General features: G+C 38.7%; 1 protein-coding gene across 1 annotated transcript; it reads left to right on the top strand.

Moving 5' to 3' along the window:
• rab10 (RAB10, member RAS oncogene family) lies at positions 1–18,082 on the top strand. Its single transcript, XM_071467536.1, has 6 exons — positions 1–755; positions 7,720–7,780; positions 10,603–10,741; positions 13,026–13,115; positions 16,192–16,293; positions 16,943–18,082. Exons 1-6 carry the CDS (start codon positions 629–631, stop codon positions 17,027–17,029), a joined length of 606 nt encoding a protein of 201 aa, XP_071323637.1. The 5' UTR covers positions 1–628; the 3' UTR covers positions 17,030–18,082.
• Positions 18,083–20,556: the final 2,474 nt, after the last annotated feature.

Below are 20,556 nucleotides of genomic sequence, written 5' to 3'. Positions count from 1 at the left end.
GTCGCCGTGGTGGCTCCCATTCGAAGGCGACGGCGGTCGTCTGTATTTCGGTCCTAATCTCTCCAGAGAAAAAGGCGAAATAACTCCGGCACAGACAGCGAATTTGTCACACTTTGACGTTGAGGTTTTTCTTCCAGATTTCTCTCGGTCGAGCTTGTGGCGGAGCTCTGGAATGACGGGTTGTGCCGAGAATTTGAATTAGCTCGCCGTTAGTTTGAAGAAAGAGTGAGTCGGGGTAAAGAGAGAGAGAGAGAGAGAGAGAGAGGAGCCATTTTGTCCCGACTGTGTGGGAGAAAAGAAAGAGTGGAAAAGAGGAATCACACGGGAGGAGATCCTATTTTTGCTTTCTGTCCTCATGCTGTAGGGGGGAAAACAGTCGGGCTCGGGAAATATAACTTCTCGGACACGTCTACGGACACGTTATTTGGGTGGTATTTAGCCAACTAGCTCGCCAAGCTAATCAACAAATCCCAGATTGTTAACTGTTAACAGTCAAGAGGAGCGGGGCGGTTTGTCGGTTTGGCGAAGGAGCTGGCTGTAGACTTCACAAAGGCGTGATAGGTTATTCGTTTTTTGTTTTTGTTTTTTTTTTAATCTATCTATCTGGGTAAACACAAGCTATTTTTCAATGGCGAAGAAGACGTACGACTTGCTGTTCAAGCTGCTTCTGATCGGAGACTCGGGCGTGGGGAAGACCTGTGTGCTGTTCCGCTTCTCCGACGACGCCTTCAACACAACCTTCATCTCCACCATAGGTAAGAGGCTGCGGGAGTTTCTGATTTTGACTGCTTTGACAGCTGGGAGACTGGCTTGACTCTACCCTGCAGCTGGAAATGGTAGGCAGGACATGTTTGGTTAGCCAATGTGCTATCAGCATGCATCGGCTCTCCAGGCCTGCACAGGTTAGCTGGAAAGCTAGTTGTGCAGCTTTACGAGCTCTTGGCTGAACCCTAGTTACCCCTTTTTTTCAAATGACTGGGGCTAATAACAAAACGGGAACCAATAATAAAACAGGAGTGATATTTTCGTTTAGCTTGCCAGCAATGGCACGTATAACTGGTTTAGGAACTAGAGGAATTGCTGTCATGTCAGTTGACCCAGTGTCTGATAAGCTAACTAGGCTAGCAGCAATAGAGGGCCGTGCTGGGGTTAAACCAGCACTGAACTGTCATTTACATGCTAATGTCATCCTATATAACAATATTCATTCGTGCTTTTCTTGTTAGCTTAAAGGTAACAAATCTCTGGATCATGGACATAATGGAAATAAAACTATTACTTATGGATATCTCTCCATATATCTATAACTCCAAATATACACACACATATTATATATATTTGTTACTGCAATATATCAACTGCTAGATTGAGATATATATATATATATATATATATATATATATATATATATATATATATATATATATATATATACACACAGCATCTTCATGTTGTAGCTGAGTCTTATCTAGACCACTGCGTTATATCTTTTTATGGAGGTAATGTTTTGTAGAGCTGTAACACTTAGTTGATTAATGGATTTGTTGTTTGAAAGTAAAATAGTCAGCAACTATTCTGATAACAGTTCTATTGTTGCAGCAACTTCAGAAGCAAAAATGTTGAACGTTTCCTGTTGCCTGTTTCTCAGATGTGATGATTTGCTGCCTTTCTTCATCATAAGTGAAAGTTCAAGAAATATCTTTGAATTTTGAACTGGACAGACAACTTAAACAAATCTTTGATGTCACCTTTACCGTGGGAAGATTGAATAGGTGTTTTTCACTATTATTTATGTCTATTTCATAGACTAAATGGATAGTTGATTAATCCAGAAAGTTACCATTACTTATCGTCTTAATGTGGTGTATCTAAAGTCTGACTATGTGATGTAACTAGTATTAGTAATTAGTTATAGCTGTCAAATGATTGTAGTGGAGTAAGTGCTACAAGATTTTCCCCTGAAATTTAGTGGGATATAAGTATACAGTAACAGAAATCTAACCCGAAAATGCTGAAGTACAAGTGCCTCTGATTTATACTGAAGTGCGCAAGTAATATACTTTCCATGTCTGTTCAGAGGAGAACCATAAACAATTCATCATGGTGGTATCATCGGCTTTTTTTTCCTCTCTGTTTTCTACGCATGCGTTCAACATCATGCTCACATGAGTCAAGTGTCAAGCTATGTCAAACCCCTGCATGGCCCAAGTGAAGGCTCCATTTACTGCTGTTGCTTAAGATCAGTGCTGAGTAATAATGTAACATTAGATGTGTTTTGCTGAACCACATGAAGCTGACTGTTTGCAGTGCGCTGGTATTATAACCTTGATCTCTTGATTGAGCATTACTTTCAAGCCCTGTTTTTTGAAACCTGAGTGTTGACAACTCCTCCTGACTCAATGCCGAAGAACACACAACCATAATGGGCAACAGTGTTCCCAGTGGCATCCAGGCTAGATTAGATTTGTTGAGGTACAGCCATGAACTGTTGATGTGCTGCAAATCTTGCTGTCACATGTATGTATTTATGGATTTGTTTATGGATTTGTCAATGTTTAGGCTTTGCTTTGTCTTGCAATCAGCCTGCGATTTGTGTAATATTACACTCAAGTCGTGTTTCTCAAAATGGACTCGTAGTGTGCGCTGGCAAATAGGAACAAAATCATGGTGATTATATGATTTGTTTGAGGTAAAGCCCCAATATCAGAGCTCTGCCGGTTCAGAGGAAATATGTGTGATGTTGGTGAGATGCCGGGCAGCAGTCCGACAGGTTCTTCAACAAAGACCAGTAGTGACCTTTGCTCCTTGCAGTGTGCGCTCCCTGCCATGTTGGGTAGAAGGTCAAGTATTTCAATGCCTGTGTGCATTTTCAGCTGCAGGTGGTATTTTACCTCACCTAAGGGAAAAAAACTTAATTCAACACCACATCGTTTTTTTTTTCTCTAAAGCAAAATTTTATTTGAAGCTCCAAAAGCACCTGTTTCACTCAAGTTAATGTTGTGGTTTACAGGATGTTAAAAGACTAACTTTGTCAGAGTGTTGCTTGCAGTGTGCTGCTACGAGTCACTACCGTAAACATGCTCCATTATTTCTAATTTATCCTTTGTGACTTTGTGAGTTAGCAGGGCTTTTATGGTGTGATTGTAGTGCTTGAACTGAAACTGTCCACAGCAGTCAATGCTGTCATTTAATTTAGGAAGTGTTCATACCTTTAGTTTGTTTAAAAAGGTGCACGATCTGTGGCACTAAAGAGATATAGACATTAGGGATTGGAAACCAATATAATTTCCCTCATGTCAGTGTGTTCTGTAAAAGATTTAACTTTTTCCTTTTGGGAGCTGTCCCGTAACAAACGACAAAGTAGTTGTCATCCAGTCACAAGCCCCTTTTTCATCGTGTCTTTGTCCTACATCTGGACTCTAAACAGAGCACCATGCAATGTGTTAAGGTGTAAAAAATTAAGAATATACCAGAAATAATCCATTTAAAACGATGTAATCCAGACTTGCAGTTTCTTTTATCGTTATCAAATTAAGTATGCAGATTATACTGAAATTGATTTTTAGATATTGTCCAGCCTGAGCTGACTCACTGCCTGTCAGGAAAGTAAAGACCTTCTTAACAAGCCAGAGCGTTTTCAGAAGTATGCACAGCCTTGTGGTAACATATTCCTCAGTCAGTGATTTTATATGATTGGTGGTTTCATCTCTGTTTTCTGTTATTTTGCTGAAGTATGTGGTTGCCAACGTTTCGGTACACTATGATTATATGATTAGGGAATGCCTCAAAGTAGTATATAAAAATGTTCAAAGCACTGTTAAATTAAGAGAACAGGGTCACAGATTTACAGAATAAGTACCTTTGAGGTTGGAAACCTCTTGTGCAAGAGGGACCTCCAAAACAGCATCTTAAAAAGTTACAGGCACTTACACACAAAAAAACCCAACAGATAAATAACATAATCTAAGAACCCAGGCAAATTGTTTGCCAAGAAATTTATCATAGTCTTGAATTCAGCCAGAGATGTTGAATTCCTCAATTTGTATCATTTTTGTTGACTATTCCAAGAGGCTGTAGCAGAGAACATGAGTTTCTTTTCCATCTTTCTGCACATTATGGACAGACAGCACATATGTCGTGCAATGGGAGAATGATTGCAAGATGTGACAGGACTTGTGGCTTTTAGGAAAGGCCCTACATATAAACCAGGTTCAGACCTTGATGCATACCTAAATCAGAAAGTCTGAATAAAAATAGAATTTTTCCAATCCCGATACAAGTATGGGAAATGCCTCTGATACTGCCTTAAATACCGGATCTGCAATCGGCAAGCATTGCAAGTCTATGCACATATTGTTTTGATAAACTTTACAGTTTTACACCCAGATAAAAAAAGTCAATTTTCCTGAAAATCAGCCATGACAAGTCATCTGCCTGAAGCAAAGATGCAAAACATAACAGCAATTGCCTCTGTAGCAGTCTCCCTTGATGCCTGCACCCAGTTTAAATCCTTCAAGGAAGGTTTGAGTTCAGGCTGGGCTGCAACAGGTCAGTTGAGTTTAATTTAATTTCTTGTCAGTAGTTTGTTCCTATTTCAATTGTATCCTAATTGTCTAATTCTGTAAAACAGCATTGTTCATATTTGCCCTTTACCCATGAGTTTTTTAGTGTTCTCTGCTGTCACTGCGGGGAAAAAAAAATCAATCACCTGCTTAGTGTGGCGTTCATCTTTTCTCCCCATGCCCTCATAAATGCATAATCCAAGTTGGTTTTCAAAATTAAATGCTATTAAATAGGCTTTGTCTCATCATTATCATTAAAAATGAAAATGATGGATGGTAACAGATTATGATGGAATTTTAATGACCATGTCTGTCAAAATGATGGACAATGAGAAAGTCTAACACAACCTCTAATTCATACCAGGTTAGTAGTATACAGCTGTTCAGTTTTAATAACGGATTGGAATTGGATTGGTACTCGGTGACGGCTGATACACAGGTTCAGCTTTCAGTTAGGGGAAAAAATGGGATTGGAACATCTCTAAAAGGAAATGAACTTTGGGAAGAAACAGCAGAGCCAGGACACATGAAGCAGGAGTGTGTTCTTCCTCTGACACAGTATTCATACCTTCAGAGACACAGATGCACAGCTGCTTCTCAAAATACCCCCACTGGAAACCCCCCTCCCCAATCCGTGTCCCAACTTCATTTCCAATCCTCTCCTCTGACTGTCCCTCTCCCTGCACCTCCCCCCTTATAGATTAGAGGTTATGCAGATAAGAGTGCTGAATATGCATAATGCTGCAATCTGAAATCTCTTTCCACAACACATCATGAATTTTGCATGGAAACTGGCAAATAGATTCAGTGGAATTCATACTTATGGAAGGAGTGGGGTTCTGTGGGATTTAAAAGAAAGCCGGCCATAAACCATGTACTTTCTGTTAAGACTTCCAGTTCAGCTTTGGACTGTAATAGAAAGCGTCTTTCCCTTGAGGTGAAGTATGCCCACTTTTCCAGTGACTGGGTCAGTGTCGTGTGATTGCACAATGCTCATATTTTCTTGACAGCTTGTCAGTGCACGTCACCTCATTCACTGTGTTTTTACTCCTCACCAGGAAACGCACCAATATTACGTGATCCCTGCTGAGCTTGATTTTGAGTGCTTAACCTTTTAGTAATTGTTGACGAAGACTCGATTGCTTTTACTTCAGTGTTATCCCCAGTTTCCATGCCTGTATCTCCCGTTGTAGGTTTTTGAGGTTAATGTCAGTGTAGGCAGACTTAGTTGTGTTTATTTGCAAATCATCTATCTCCCCTCCTTTCCCGTTGTCTCTTTTTCTTTCTATCCAACTGTATCTTTGTTTTCCTCCTGCCTCTCTCTGGGGTGTGAATAATATTTAGTTAGTCATACTTTGGCAGCCAGTTCCTTCATTATTCTATGGCCCCAGCCCCACCTAGAGCACAGCTGTTTCTTGGTCTTTTTAACTAACCACAGTTTCTGACCAGAGCAGAACTGACAGCTCAGTATTAAACAGGGAGACACAACTTTTTTGCCAAAAATGAATCACTGCTTTGAACAGGCCTCCACAAGGCCTTTCCAGTTTTGATAAAGATGATAATTTTGTTTATTTCACCAAAAATTGTGAAATTATTTGGCGTTGAAACAATCAGTCAGGAAATTGATTAGACAGAAAATTTATGGACAACATTTTGAAAAAAAGCCCAAATATTCAGTAGTTCTCTTGTAATTAAATTTAATATTTTTTGGTTAAAAGCAATTTGTAAAATGTCACCTTGGAACTTGGAACTCATTCTGGGCGTTTTTTAATTTTTTGCAACATTTTAAGTATTGCAAGCAAATGATTTATCTCTTAATCAAAAAAATCATCTGCAGCTTTATTGATAATCTACTTTAATTTTAGTTTCAGCCCCATGACACTGTCTCAGTCTTCATAATGTTTCTAAATGCTTTAAGGCTGCAACTAACAACGTTTAGAAAAGGGATTCATTTGTTGAAAGAAAGTTAAAGAAAAAAAGCCCATCAAAAGTTTCCAGATACCAAGATGATGTCTTCAGATGTGTTGTTTTGTCCTATAAGAAGTCCATAATGCAAAGATAAGACAAAAGCAGAAAATCTTTACATTTGTGAAGCTGGAACCACCAAAGGTTTTGCATTTTTCCTGTCAATGAATCGATTAATTGACTAGATTCAGTCCTAAATTCTTTCTTCTTTGGTAAGTTATAGTTTTGCCATGACAGAAATCCTAAATTCCCTTGCTCTCAGGTGAGTCAAGATCGCCACCTGAGTAGTTCCTGTTGTGACACTTGAAAAATGCAGATGTGAAGTCGTAGCACTTTAAAAAGTACAGATGTAAAAGGACATAATAAGTAAGATGAAATAGAAAGGACAGGAGGCCAAGAAAAACATGAAGGCAATAAACCTTCTGGATGAAAGGAAACATCAGTACACGTTGTGCTCTGTCTTTGTATCCAAAATAATTAAATCCAAAGTCCAGTGAATACGGAAACTGAAAAATAATCCTCAATAAGTTTCCACTGCTGAACAGTTGGTTATTTGTAAAATTCAAAGGCATTCACACATAAGAAAAAGTGGTGTGCTCTCCCACCACAGTCCCCTCTCACTGCACCAATAAACTCTTCAAGGCTTGAACGTCACATATCACTAATACACTTAAAACATACCGTCATGTTTCTAACCAGCTGTGTTTAAGTACAGGGTTTTACAGTAATGATGTTATTGTTCTCAATTTTCCTGCCTTAACCTGATTTCACTCAGTAACCTGGTTTGTGTGTTAGTGTGTATGTGTGTGTGTGTTTGCACGCTCATGCTCATTGTTAGCCAGCTGCTGATCCCACAGCTGTCTGCTGATAGGCTCAAGGTCTGGGCATGACACTGCAGAATCAGGAAGAGATAATGTTATTGTCTCCCTGATGGAAACAATTGTCACTCACTTTCCACTTCCCTCTCTTCCTAGCTGCCTTTCTTTGGTTGTTTCTCATTCTCTATTGTTGATGTCTCCATTTTTCTGTCACTGGGTTTCTCTTTCTCCATACATCAGTGCTTAAGTGTCTGTTTGTAGGCCTCCATTTATCCATCCACCTCTTTCTCATTGTTGGGGCTGCACATGCTTCCAGTGCATGCCTCTTTTATAATAGATTTGGTGTATGCTGATATGTTTGTTTTCTTCCACAGGAATAGACTTCAAGATCAAAACTGTTGAATTACAAGGAAAGAAGATCAAACTACAGATCTGGTGAGTCAGTGGATTATTATGAGACGTGTCATTTTTGGTTTCTGTCCCCATGTCAAGGCTCTGTATGTATTCGTAACCAAACAGTAGTGTGCATGGCTGAAAACTACTCTAACTTTGGTAAAAATCATCTTTTGTTACAACATAGTGAAACATCTGCTTGACATACCTCCCTCAAGTCCAGAAATATGTCAGAACAGGAAATGGTCAGTGGTGGTCAGTCCGCCAGGAGATGTGCTGCAGAGTTGTTGTGTTACTCCACAACAGTTGATTTTTCTCAACTGAATTGACTTGATTTGTAACATTTTATTTTGCAAAACATAAACATAACCAACATTTTTATCACATTAATATGGAATTTAGGTTAACAGAGATGTAATAAGATTATATGTGGGGCTGCAACTTCTAAATCTAAGGATGTGATGCATTTGTTTGTAGATGATAGTAAACTGAATATTTTTGGGTTAGAGACCTCTGGTCAGGCAAACAAGACACTGGAGGAATTATATTGAGCTGCTGGAAATTCAAACGGGTGTGTTTCACTATTCAATGGACAAAACAATTAATTGATTAATTTAGAGAGTAACTGGCAGATTACTCGATAGTGAAAATAGTTAGTTGCAGCCCTATTAAATGATTGATTATTTGATCTATGTCAGAAAATGTCAATCACAAGTTCCCATAATGTCTTATAATGTCTTGTTTTGTCAGACAGTCCAGAATAAAGGAAAATGAAAATAGGGGAACTGTTCTGCAGGACTTGAGCAGACTTACTTATTAAGAACCATTCAGGACATTATAGTGGTAGTTTGACAAAATGATCTTAACTCAAGGTCCACCAACTTTCTTTTTCCCCGTCTTTATTCATCAAGGCTGTGAGATGAAGTGAAGATCCCAAGTTAAGAATGAGCTCCCGTTAGGTGGTGAGTTCGTAAGTGATTCAAGCTGTAATGTGTGAGTAAATACCCTGAAACACTGAATGAAATTCAGACCTACAGAGCTGAACAGTCATGTTTACAGACGTCTTCTAAAACAACACAAAGTTGTTGGTAAAATGTGACAAGTGAATGTGAATGTATGCAGATTTTCTCAGCCTCCTCTGAGAGTAAACTGAATATCTCTGGGTTTTACAAGTAATTTAAATACAGTATATCAGCTTGAGTTTTAGGAAATTGTGACAGGCGCTTTTCACTGTTTTTGTACAAACCAATAATTAAGAAAAAACTCGACAACGTATGTTTATCTTTCTCTAGCACCAAAAAACAGAGAGGACATAGAAATGTGATAGAGGCATGTTGTTGTTGTGTGGTTATATAAACTCCTACTCATGTCTTGACAGTTAAAAAAAGGCAAGGGTCTATGTTTTGCTTATACTGAAGGCTCTTCTCCGAACATCTCTGTAGCCTTTGTGACTTGTGCATATATTAAATTCTATACAGATGTGTATAACAAAGTGTAGATAATACAATAAAAGCTTTTGCAAGCACATGTGAAACTCATAATGTATGGTCTGCATCCATTTGTGATTTTGATACGATCTGAGACTTGATAACATTTGGCCTGATACTGTCCATTAGGCCTCTGCTGCAGCTGTGTGCATTACACTCTCTGTTCACATCCCATATTCTCCTCTTCCTGTCCAAGCACGTTATGTCTGGATTTAATCTTTGTGTATTGCCTCAGGACGTGGTCACACTCACCAGATCACAGTTGGAGTAAAGTTGTACTTTCATACAGTTCTGTTAGTATTTCAGAGATTGTAGTGAAACAACCTCGATAAACGTAAGTTTGAGTTGCTGATGTGAGGCTGGTGCTCCTGGGCTGCTTCTCCTTTCCTAAATCAGCAGTATGAGATGGATGTTGGCAGGGTTTCCCCAGACAGAAAAATGTCATAGTTGAGGTGCATGCCAGTGCAGACGTGCAAGGGGACATGGTTCGCCTGAGGTGGATTTTAATGTGTGTGCACCAGGTTCAACTTGAATTCAATATCTTAGCCTGCTTCTCAGATGGAGCACAAGTTTTTAAAATATTATAACTTGTATCAGCTTCAGTTACGTGACATTGACACAAGAGCTGAAATGATTAGTTGTCAATCATTTCATTGCATCAGTATCATTGTATCGGTCATTTTTTAAGCAAATATTGTGAAAAGGTGCCAAGTTTGCAGAAGTTTCAGCCAAACTAAATGAGAAGCTAATGAGAAGATTTGCTGCTTTTCTTTGTCATATTATAAACTGAATATTTTGGGGTATTTGGACTTTTGGTCAAAAACAAGACATTTGCAAAGTTGTCATGGGCGGTTTTGACACAATTTGTTTGACATTTTCAAAGACTAAACAATTAATTGATAAATAAAATTAGCATATTGATTCATGATGAAAATAATTGTAAGTTGCAGCCCTAAATGACACGTCTAGCACACCTTGATGGCCTGTGACTCACATAAATGATTTTCTCAGTTAAGAGTGAGCAAAGTAGAGATCTAACAAAATAATGTATCTTAATGCTATGTGATGAATAATAATTAGTCTTATTATGTCTTACATTTCTAACAAAATATATTAAATTTTGTAGCTGATAAGTGTTCTGGATAGCATGGATAGAAATTGAAAAATATCAACATCTATGAAGCAATCCTTGGCTCTGATCAAACGCTGCATGTATTTTATGGCCAATTTGAGCTGTGGAGCAGTGACAAACGTAGTTACTGAACCATTTATTGTTTTGGTTGAGGGCTGGAATTAATACAAGAAAAGAATTAATACCAAATGTTGCCCTCGTGTGTGTGTGTGTGTGTGTGTGTGTGTGTGTGTGTGTGTGTTTAGGGACACAGCGGGCCAGGAGCGGTTCCACACCATCACCACCTCCTACTACAGAGGAGCCATGGGCATCATGCTGGTCTACGACATCACCAACGCCAAGAGCTTCGAAAACATCAGCAAATGGCTGCGCAACATTGACGAGGTAAAAACTAAAGACACACAAAGTCTCCTCAGGCTCACTGACCAATATCAGCATGTGGGTGTATGATGCTTGTTCAAGATCTTGAGGAGATTTTATGAGGCTTTCAGAGAGTTAAGCGTCGGCGCTCCTTTTGTATCTTTTGTTTTTATCTTTTGGCGTAATGACAAAGTGACAAATACTTAAGGGAATGCAGCCAACGTGGCTAACTAGCTAGCTGATCTGTGCGCAGTGAGCTGTGGAGCAGGAGCCTGTGAGTAAATCACATCAGATGAGCCAGATGTCCACATGCACCTGACTCACTGCACCTTTGTACTGTTAACACTGTTTAACTGTTGGATATCAGAACGCTCCCAGCATAATGTAAACAATGATAGTTCTTTAGAAGCTGTATACGGTTAATCAGGGAGATTTTATATCTGCTAATACTGTAACACAATACGGGCTGGGTTGCTGAGAGAGGATTTCATAGGATCTGTGAGGACACTGTTTCCCTTTGCATTTTGTCGTGTTGGATTTAAGGCCATATGAAAAGGTTGTGTAGACTATTGTATGTATCATTTAGTGACATCAGCCTCCAACAGGGCTGATATTTCAGAAACCAATCAGGGCGATTATCAGAGGAGACAAGCTGTCTGTAACATATGGTCAGTTTGTCCTGCTGCTGAGCTCACCCCTGTGAGAGGTAGATGCATCTCTGTGGGTAGTTAGGCCTCTGGCTAAGCTTCCATTTCTCTGTTGCTTTTCTGTGTTGGTGCACCCCCCTTTGTGTTTTAAGCTGTTATCTTATTCCTTATCTTGCTACGTATTATTATTATTATTATTATTATGTAAGTAATCTTCTGGGATCCATTCCAACATACCAGATTAATAACTGTCATAGTTATAATCAATAGTCCCTGTTATCTAGCTTTATCTTTATTCCAGGATGCAACAAAATGCTATAATGTTACAGCACATGCTCAGTGTGAAGGTGTTACCTATTGAGTGAAGCGGATGCGGTGAGACTAAAGTTGTATGGAACGCTTTCTTGTAATTTTTCTCACCCTCACAGTTAAAAGAACTTTGAGTCCGGTTGAGGAAAGGGAAACACTTTGCCTTTCCTGCAAACTAAGAACTCGACCTTGCTCATATTGTGCCTCTGTGTGCCAAAGATTGTGATTGACTCTAGAGACTAGGATGCAGGGATTTCTGCTACTTGGAAAGTACGTTGAATACAGTCTAAATCAGTGGTTCCCAACCTTCTTTTGTAAACCCTTAAATATAAAATATCTACTTGCGACCTGTATTCCAAGTTTGCATATATCTGACTTGTAACACTTTCAACCAAAAATCATTTTAATTTTAAAAATTTGAATTGCTTATTTTAGAGCAGCAACAATTTATCAATTAACCCACTTGTCAATTGACAAAAAATTAATGGCAACTATTATAATGGAATAAACATTTTAAGTTATTTTTGATCCAAAAATGGCAAAAACATTCCCTGGTTTCAGCTTCTCAAATGTGGAAATTTAATAATGCTCTTTCTCATACACAATAGTAAACTGAGCATCTTTGAGTTTTAGACTTGGTCGGATAAAACAAGACATTTTAAGATGTGAGCTTGAACTATGGCAACAGGACTTTCTGTTGAAGGAGACTTTTTCCACTGAAAATTATTTGTTGATCAATTCAGAAAATAATTTGCAGAGTAATTTATGATAAAAATGATCTTAAGTTTTTACAGGCCCAAAGTGGTAGACATATTACAGCTGAAACAATTCATCCGTTGTGAGATTGAATCAGCATTTATTTTAATAATCAGTCTATTACTTATATATATTTTTTTTTTTGCCACAGTTCTGTCAATATTTGTTTTTGTTTCATTGTCAGTTGGCATGATTTATGTTTTTTCTTTTTTACATTTTATAGACCAAATCATTCATCCTGACAATCACTGTTAGATTGATCAGTAACAGAAGCCTTGAGTGGGTCCAGTCCTCTAAGCTGGAAACCAGGAAACCACTGATCTAGATAAATATGTGGGACACAGAGCTGTTGTACCAGACTTACTAACCAGTTCTGCCATTAGACATGTGCAGTAATGTGTAGACACACAGAACGAAATGTAAATACAAAACCTTTTTATTACCTGTGTGTTTCAGGGGGGTTGATTGACTCATGGGATCTAGTCCCAGTGTGAATGAGTCAAAACAAACGTGCCAGTTCCAGTAGGTGTGGGTGAAATCAGCGATGAAGGTTAAATGTATTGTGAAGAAGTAACCTCTGTCTTTATCTTTTTCAGCATGCAAATGAGGATGTTGAGAGGATGCTGCTAGGCAACAAGTGTGACATGGAGGACAAGAGGGTCGTACCAAAAGCCAAGGGGGAGCAGGTGAGATGGTGCAGTCCTATGCGGCAGCTATAAGCAGCCCTTCGTCACCTAGGTCCTGCGTTCTGATTGGCTTATTTGTTGCTGCCGCTTTGCAGCTACATGATCAATTTACAGGCCTTGTTTTTACATGTCATAAATGCTTATGTTCTGTGGGAGTTTCTTGGGACATAAGCCATGTGAACTGTTTAAACAATGAAAAAAATTCCTTAAAGTCTTTTTTTTGATTTCTATAAAAACAAAAGTTGGAAAAATGGTGCACATGTAAATGTTTTATACATTGAATTAGCAAAGCGTCTCTCTAGTGGCTGCTTTAATGTAAAGGTTAGAGGAGAACCACACTTTGTAGACGCTTGGATGGTCTGGCCAGATAAATGTTTGAGCCTCTTTATTGTCTCAACAGGTGCAGTTTCAACACCAGGCTTCTTCTTATAGTATTAGAGAATTTACTCTATATAATGATTCTTCCTGAAATACTTAAATGTAATAAGTCCCAATAAATGTTTGCAAATTAAGATTTAAAAGTAACCTGCTGCAAATGTTTATTTACCTAATGAACTAGACTCTCAAATTATATTTAAATAAATTAACTTAAGTGATTTCAGATGTGCATTATTGCCACTGGCCACATTTAAACTGCAGCTCTGTCTCTAGACTTCGTTACAATTGTGTGATTAATCCTGTTTATTATACTGTGTCAACTATTCTCATAAATCCCTGTATGTTCTTGGGGGTTTGAAGTTGATGCAGCTAGTGCTGTGTAATTATGACTTTAAGGAGGATTTGATTTTCAGGACATACTGTGTATAGGCTTTCTGTTCATTAAAATGATAATAAATACACTGTGTATTCTGTATGAACTAGGCCAGCCTAAGCAGTAACAGCTGTAAAACACCTACGACACAACTGCACTGCTTACACAGCACACTGGTTTGCTTGAGTTCGGACTTTATAAAACCACAACACGTCCATATCACTGAAGAGATATGATTTCCTTTTTATAAACGATCTTGTCAGCATTGCTCACTGCTGTCTTCAAAGTCGTACTGATGAAAGGACTGACATCTGCACCGCTCCAAATATCAAGGCCACCGGTCTTCTTGTTGATGCTGAGTGTAGGCTGTAACCTCCAGTTCAATCTAGTGGGAATTCAGCAGTCTGTGAACAGTGAAATGTGAGAATTAAGTCTCTTGACAAACTGTTGTCGTATTTTGACACCAGGAAAGTACTTAAAACAAAACCTCACTGTACTGTATACAAGAGTGTTGCAATTTTAAATTGGGGCCTGGTAACAAATTCAGAATGACAATGACTTCAATCATGCAAAGTGCTTTTGATTAGGTCTGACAAAAAATGGACATTTGTCAGTATAAATATCCCGGCCTCTACTTGTGATGCTGAGTGTAGGTGTATCACAGCTAATGCCTGCGATGCCGAAGTTGAAGCGACATCTCTCCTTCCATCTCAGAGCGGCGTTCTGTCCCATTAAGGATCTGATATTGCCTCTTTGCATCCATCATTTAATTTACTGCCCACTTGTGGCGGCAGTATGCAGCTGTTGTATCTATAGTTTCTGTCATTTACGTGAGTGTCACTGTGTGCTGTTGTCGAAGGCTGAAGCTCGTGAAACAGAGATGGGGAGCAGCTTTTTTTTTGGATGTTTCTGCATTGAGGATAAACTTGAGATCTTTGACGGGCGACTAGCTGCAGCCTAAGTGTGCTTCTCAAGCTGTCTTTGACTCAGCTTCCACTGTTCTGAGATCAGTTATGATATTGCACACATTAAAGCTAAACCAAGGCATTAGAAAATGACTTGGAACAGTCTTGTCTTGCTTAGTGTTTAGAGGCAGCAGTAGGAAGTAAACAAGCATAGTTAGACAAGTAACGCAGCTCCTTCCTCACTACATAGGCTGCGTGCATAGGAGGTGAGAGAGAGTGGGGAGGCCGGCGACCGGAGCAGAGGGTTAGCTTGTTAGTAATTAGTTAGCGGTGTAGCTATGAACGTAGCAGTTCAATATATGTGCACTTTAGGCTGTTTGTCAGTAAATAAATGCCACAACTCCTCAAGATCGAAGTTCCCGCATTTTCCCTGTCCTTCAGATCTACAGTCCAGACCATGAGCCATGAAGGGTTAAAACACTGAGGCTGGAATATACAGGATTCTACATTGTCATTGTCAGTTAATGTGAAATATGTCGATATATATTTTAGGTATTCGTTCCTCTATACTGCCCGTGTGGCAAGTAATCCTAATACTTGTACAGCCAGGAAGGAGTGTAGAAAGGTGAAGATGCCCAAACAGAGAGCAGCAAGATGAGAGAGACTTTCAGCACAGGAAAGACATGAAGCAAAAGTCATGAGACAGGACAGACCCTGAATTTAAGAGAGATTTGATTCTTCTACCAAATGTTGTAGTCTGGCCCTTTTTGTTGTTGTAGCTGTTTTTGAATAAAGTTGGGGGAAAACAGAACCCACACATTTCCCCTCGCCACCACTGGGTCCACACTCTACTGTAGTTTGGTTAATTATGATGCATAGAAGAGTCATCACTGTGGGCAAAGCTTGTTTATTGTTTTGAACTTTAAAAACATCAGAGCAGTGCAGATGGAGGACGTGAGCTGATGACACACCTCTGCTCTCATATGCTTTTTTTTGTGTTTACATTGTTGTGCTACAATGTGATATGCCTCATATTGTCAGATGGGGAATTTTTGTTCTCCCCTTGCAGAGGCGTGACCGTGGTGATGTCACCTATCTGTTAGCATATAGAGTTGACTCACTTGGTGTAATCTCAGACATGGCTCCGCCCAGTTTGAAATCTGTTCAGCCAGAACAAGTGAAAACAAGAGACCTCTGTCTCAAAGCAAACTAGCAGTGACTAGTCAGTCTGCAGATTTAGCAATAGCAGATACAGATCTGCTTACTCATAACACACACCTTCTGTGTGTTTGAGTTGGTAACACCAGTGATACCTGATCTCTGTTCCACACAGGAGATCAGCCACTTTATTTTTGGACGGGACCTTCTTCAACTGTTTCCACACTCGTCATTCTAACTCGCCCTCCTTTCTTCTCCACAGATTGCGAGGGAGCACGGCATTAGGTTTTTTGAGACGAGCGCTAAGGCCAACATCAACATCGAGAAGGCTTTCCTCACGTTAGCAGAAGACATCCTCAGAAAGGTGTGTGCACTGTGCAACTATAATTTTATGAAGGTGTTCTCTGTTAGTACACATCTCCTTTTCACAGCCAACATACTTTTATCAGATGGGCTGACACTGTATCAGAGCCCAGACTAACTACTGTTATCAGCCTAAAATAATCCTGTGAATTCTCTTCCTGCTGGATGTATGAAGAACAGGACCCATCTTGAATTCTTTTAGTAAATATTTTTTTGTTCAATGTGTGAAGTTGTTATAGTTGAATTTCAAGAACTGGTGCGTCTATTTTTCAAATTTCATGTTAAATGTATCCAGTGATTATTGTGTAAGAGTCAACTTGTATATGTCTGAGAGCTGATACCTCCTCAGACTGTTACCTTTGAACAGTGTTAGACCTCGACCTCTGTACTGTTAATGCCATTTACATTATAAACATTACCATTATTTTTTATTATTGATTAATCTTATTGTTAGTTTCTCCATCAATAAAATGTCACAAAATTGTGCATAATGTTCATCACCTGAAGTCATTCAATTTACTAATACAGAAAACCAGCTAATGTTCATATGTGAGAAGTAGGACTCTGGGTTTTTTTTTTTTTTTAATAAACAATTATCTAAATTGTTGTTATTATTTATATTATATACATGTACTTTTTTTTTTTTCCAGACGCCTGTAAAAGAGCCCAACAGTGAAAACGTCGACATCAGCAGCGGAGGCGGAGTCACAGGCTGGAAGAGCAAGTGCTGCAGTTGAACAACTCCTCTGTTTCACTCACACTAACGCACACAATCACACAAACAGACACACACATATTCTCTCTCTCTCTCTCTCTCTCTCTAACTGCTAACTCTAACTCTCTCGCCCTCTAACCTGTCTCATGAGTTTTTCTTGCACACTGACACTCTGTCTGTCTCTTTATCAGAATAAAACAATAAACCACTTCACTCGTCTAATCCCCCCTCCCTTCCTCTTCCTCCACCACCCCCCACCACCACACCATATCCTTCCATCTAATGATCATTTTTATTTCTGATAAAAACAGAAATCCTGTCACATTTCTTGTCATTTGTTTTAAAGGTTGTAAAAAAAAAAAGAAAGAAAGAAAAAGAAAAAAGTGTGAAAAGACAAGCTCATATTTTTAATATTTCCTTTGCCTGAGCTCACCTGGTTGGACACCCTCTCCCTTCCACCCTAACCCCTTATAACACCCCCCCAACCCACAGCACTCACCGTCAGTCAGAGGAAATAAAAATAAAATCAGACAAAAAAAGACAAACATAGGATTAACATTTTGTACATTTAGTGAGGTTTTCTGTTGTCTAACCGTATTTGGTCATTTACAATTTGTTACCAAGTGACAGAGGCGTGGCCAGCTCCTTTTGTATGTGGGGGTTTATTTTGTCCTGTGCCTTATATGGAAGATGGGGGCGGGGCTGTGTGGTGGGCGGAGCCACATCCACCCAATGAAATTACAGTTTAATATTCTGTCGGTTCAGGCTGTTGTCACGGAGACACCGAACCGAAGCAGAAACGTTTGAATTTCTCCTCCAGCCAAGAGAACGGCATTATACAGTATGTCCTGTTTATTGATGTTTTTGTCTGTATGATTTATTTTACTTTTTTTTTTCCCTATTTGGGTTGAATTTTTTTTTTTTTTCCTGCATGCACATTTCTTTGGGTTGGAAGCGTTTCTGTAACGTTGTGTAACGTTTGCCACTGGGTAACTGTGGGCGGGAGGTACAGAAGTTCTCTTTGGAAATTCAAACAATTTTGCAGATCCATTAAAAATAAGCTTGTTTAAGTTAACTTGTTTGTCCTCAGTGATGTGCAGTCTGCAGTTTCCTGTCTCCACCTGTCTTTGATTGTAAAAACATGAGGGTTACTAGATTTCTTACAGAAGTTTGTGACCTGAAGAGGAGACATAGATGTTGATCTTCCCACTTGATGTGAAAATAAAACCCCAAATTACAGCTTAGTATCAGAAATTCTCTACAGTAGACAACACCCTCTGTCTTTAGACCCTCGGCTGGAATGAGAGAAAACTCCCCAAATAAACCTTTTAATGGAAGTAAAATGGAAGAAACCTGATATTTATGGAATAGAACGTAGTAGAATTACAGAAAGGACACAAAATTATAGTTAGATTGTAAACGTGAAGGTCAGAGTATAACATAAATCTCCAGTGTTTAGTTGAACTTTCAGACGTCTTTCATCAGTATCTCTCTTTGCTCCACATCAGAGCAAATGGAAAAGATGGTGGCAGCACTTTTCCTCCAGGATCATCCTCCTCCTCTGAGTTTTAGAGGATGATGAGTCTGAGAGAGCGTTTGATCACACTTACACTGGCAAATATTTACTTGGTCTCATTTAATTTTTCCACAGCCCATTATTGGATTAAAGAAACACACTTTTTTGGCTCCTGCAGATTTTCAGCTCAAAGTTCATTGTTGTTTTGATATTTGATGTCCAGCAGGATGTTTTTTTTTTTTTTCCAGGGTGTCTGCACATCTTAAAGTCTTCCTCAAAAAGAGGAATGACGAGATGTATTACATTTATAAACTAATAAGGGGGTTGTTTTGGCAGTGGTTTGTGTTGGAGGAGGCTGTTGAATCCTTTTTTTGTGGAGCTTCAGTCAACCATCAGACACTGTCACTGCTGCTGCTTCAGTATTGAGGAGCTTCGTCGTCTCACAGTGGACAAATGTTGATTTTAGCATAAACTTGAGCCAGTTAATCATTTTCACTGATTTCATCCAGTCATTTTATGTTGCTTATTCAGGTCCCAGTTGTGTTTGTTTTAATTAGATATTGTTATAAACTGGGAGTACTGAAAAACATGCTATGTAATAATGCATCATTATCATTTTAATCAGACATGGACAGTTTGAACATGAAACTTCATTCTGTTGTATTAAAATGGTCTTAAAGACAACTTGGATTTAACTTGGTGACCCCTGCAGAAACCCCGTTTTCACAGCACAGTCTGACTCGTCATAGGTGGAAAAGCACAGGTGTAATTAATAAAGTTCATTTGGATGGGCCTGGTTCCATTTAGTTGTCAGAGTAAGTCATTGCTGTGACTCCAGGACCCTGGTACGAGCTCATTCATGTCATTAATTACACCTGTTTCTCCACACTGATGATGGGGCTTTGTGGATTTTGTGGCATCCTGCATGGTGGGCAGCAAAAAACAGACTTTTAAAAAAGTAGTATAGTTTAAAAGTAGTGATGTCATACTTTAAATTCTGTATTAATTTATCATCGGTGGGAAAAAATGTGTCTAGATTAAAAACAGACAATATGTCTAACTGTCTATTAAAACAGTGGTAAACAACACAACAAGAAAACATAGTACTGTCTGGAGAAAAGTCAGCTTGAAATCAAATCCAGCCTCAGGGGAAAACAGTATCTGCTCTTATTGAGCCCGAGTTGTAAATTACAGCTTTGTTTATGTTGTACTACAATAACAGAAAACATTCAAGTGAATTATAGTTGAAAATCCCATAAAGTTTTTATTGTGATGTTTATGGACAATTCAAGCTCTGACTGAATTTACAACAGAAATAAAGACGTTTCTCACGGCTGTAGAAGAAGAAAACAACAGTTCAAATAAAGTCACAGTAAACCCTCTGAAACTGTGGTTGGTACAAAACTCTGAAGTATTAACAACATTAACATTAATTCATACATTCATAGTCTGAGTACTGGTATGTGCAGTGGGGCTTATGGAACTGGGTCACTGGGCCTGTTCACTGGTTCCCATCATGTCTGTGTGGCGCCCTCTGATGGCGGCAGAGCTGAAGATCACTGTCAGGATTTATAGCTCTTCTTCATTTAAACTGTGAGGTGAGACGAGATTTATATCATTCTGAGAGAGGTTAAGGTGGAGGTGGTTTATTGTTCATATTTGAACAAACTGAAGGAAAGTTTCAATCCAGGCCAAAAGTATTTGGACATTTTCTGTCCTCTGAGCCTCAGACTGTGCAGTTATAAATAATAATGTATGTGATATAAAAGTCTCAGCTTTACATAGGTAATAGGTATAGGTAGGTTTATATCAATATAGAAGATTTTTTTAATTAAAAAAAAAAATATATATATATATATTAATAATTCAGACAATGGGAGTCATTAGGTATTTTCTAAATGTTTTGAGTCCTGTTTTTGTTCAATTTCAGCTGATATTTAGTGTTTAATTGTTTTCAAACTAGTAAAGTAATCGATCGAAAGAAAATCCAAATTTTGATGAACAATTAATAAAAGTAAAAATGCCAAAAATTC

The sequence above is a fragment of the Trachinotus anak genome, unplaced genomic scaffold (assembly GCF_046630095.1).
Source record: "Trachinotus anak isolate AG129_WGS33_773 ecotype Australia unplaced genomic scaffold, CSIRO_AGI_Tana_v1 ptg000031l, whole genome shotgun sequence".
Taxonomy (NCBI): Eukaryota; Metazoa; Chordata; class Actinopteri; order Carangiformes; family Carangidae; genus Trachinotus; species Trachinotus anak.
Note: the sequence above shows the minus strand (reverse complement) of the source record. Positions and strands in the feature narration are given on the sequence as shown.

Excerpts from the sequence above, each read along its gene's own strand:
- rab10 (XM_071467536.1), top strand. The coding sequence starts at position 629 with ATGGCGAAGAAGACGTACGACTTGCTGTTCAAGCTGCTTCTGATCGGA. Across the intron at positions 10,742-13,025 it reads GGCTGCGCAACATTGACGAG|CATGCAAATGAGGATGTTGA; the intron begins GTAAAAACTAAA and ends TATCTTTTTCAG. Across the intron at positions 13,116-16,191 it reads CAAAAGCCAAGGGGGAGCAG|ATTGCGAGGGAGCACGGCAT; the intron begins GTGAGATGGTGC and ends TCTTCTCCACAG.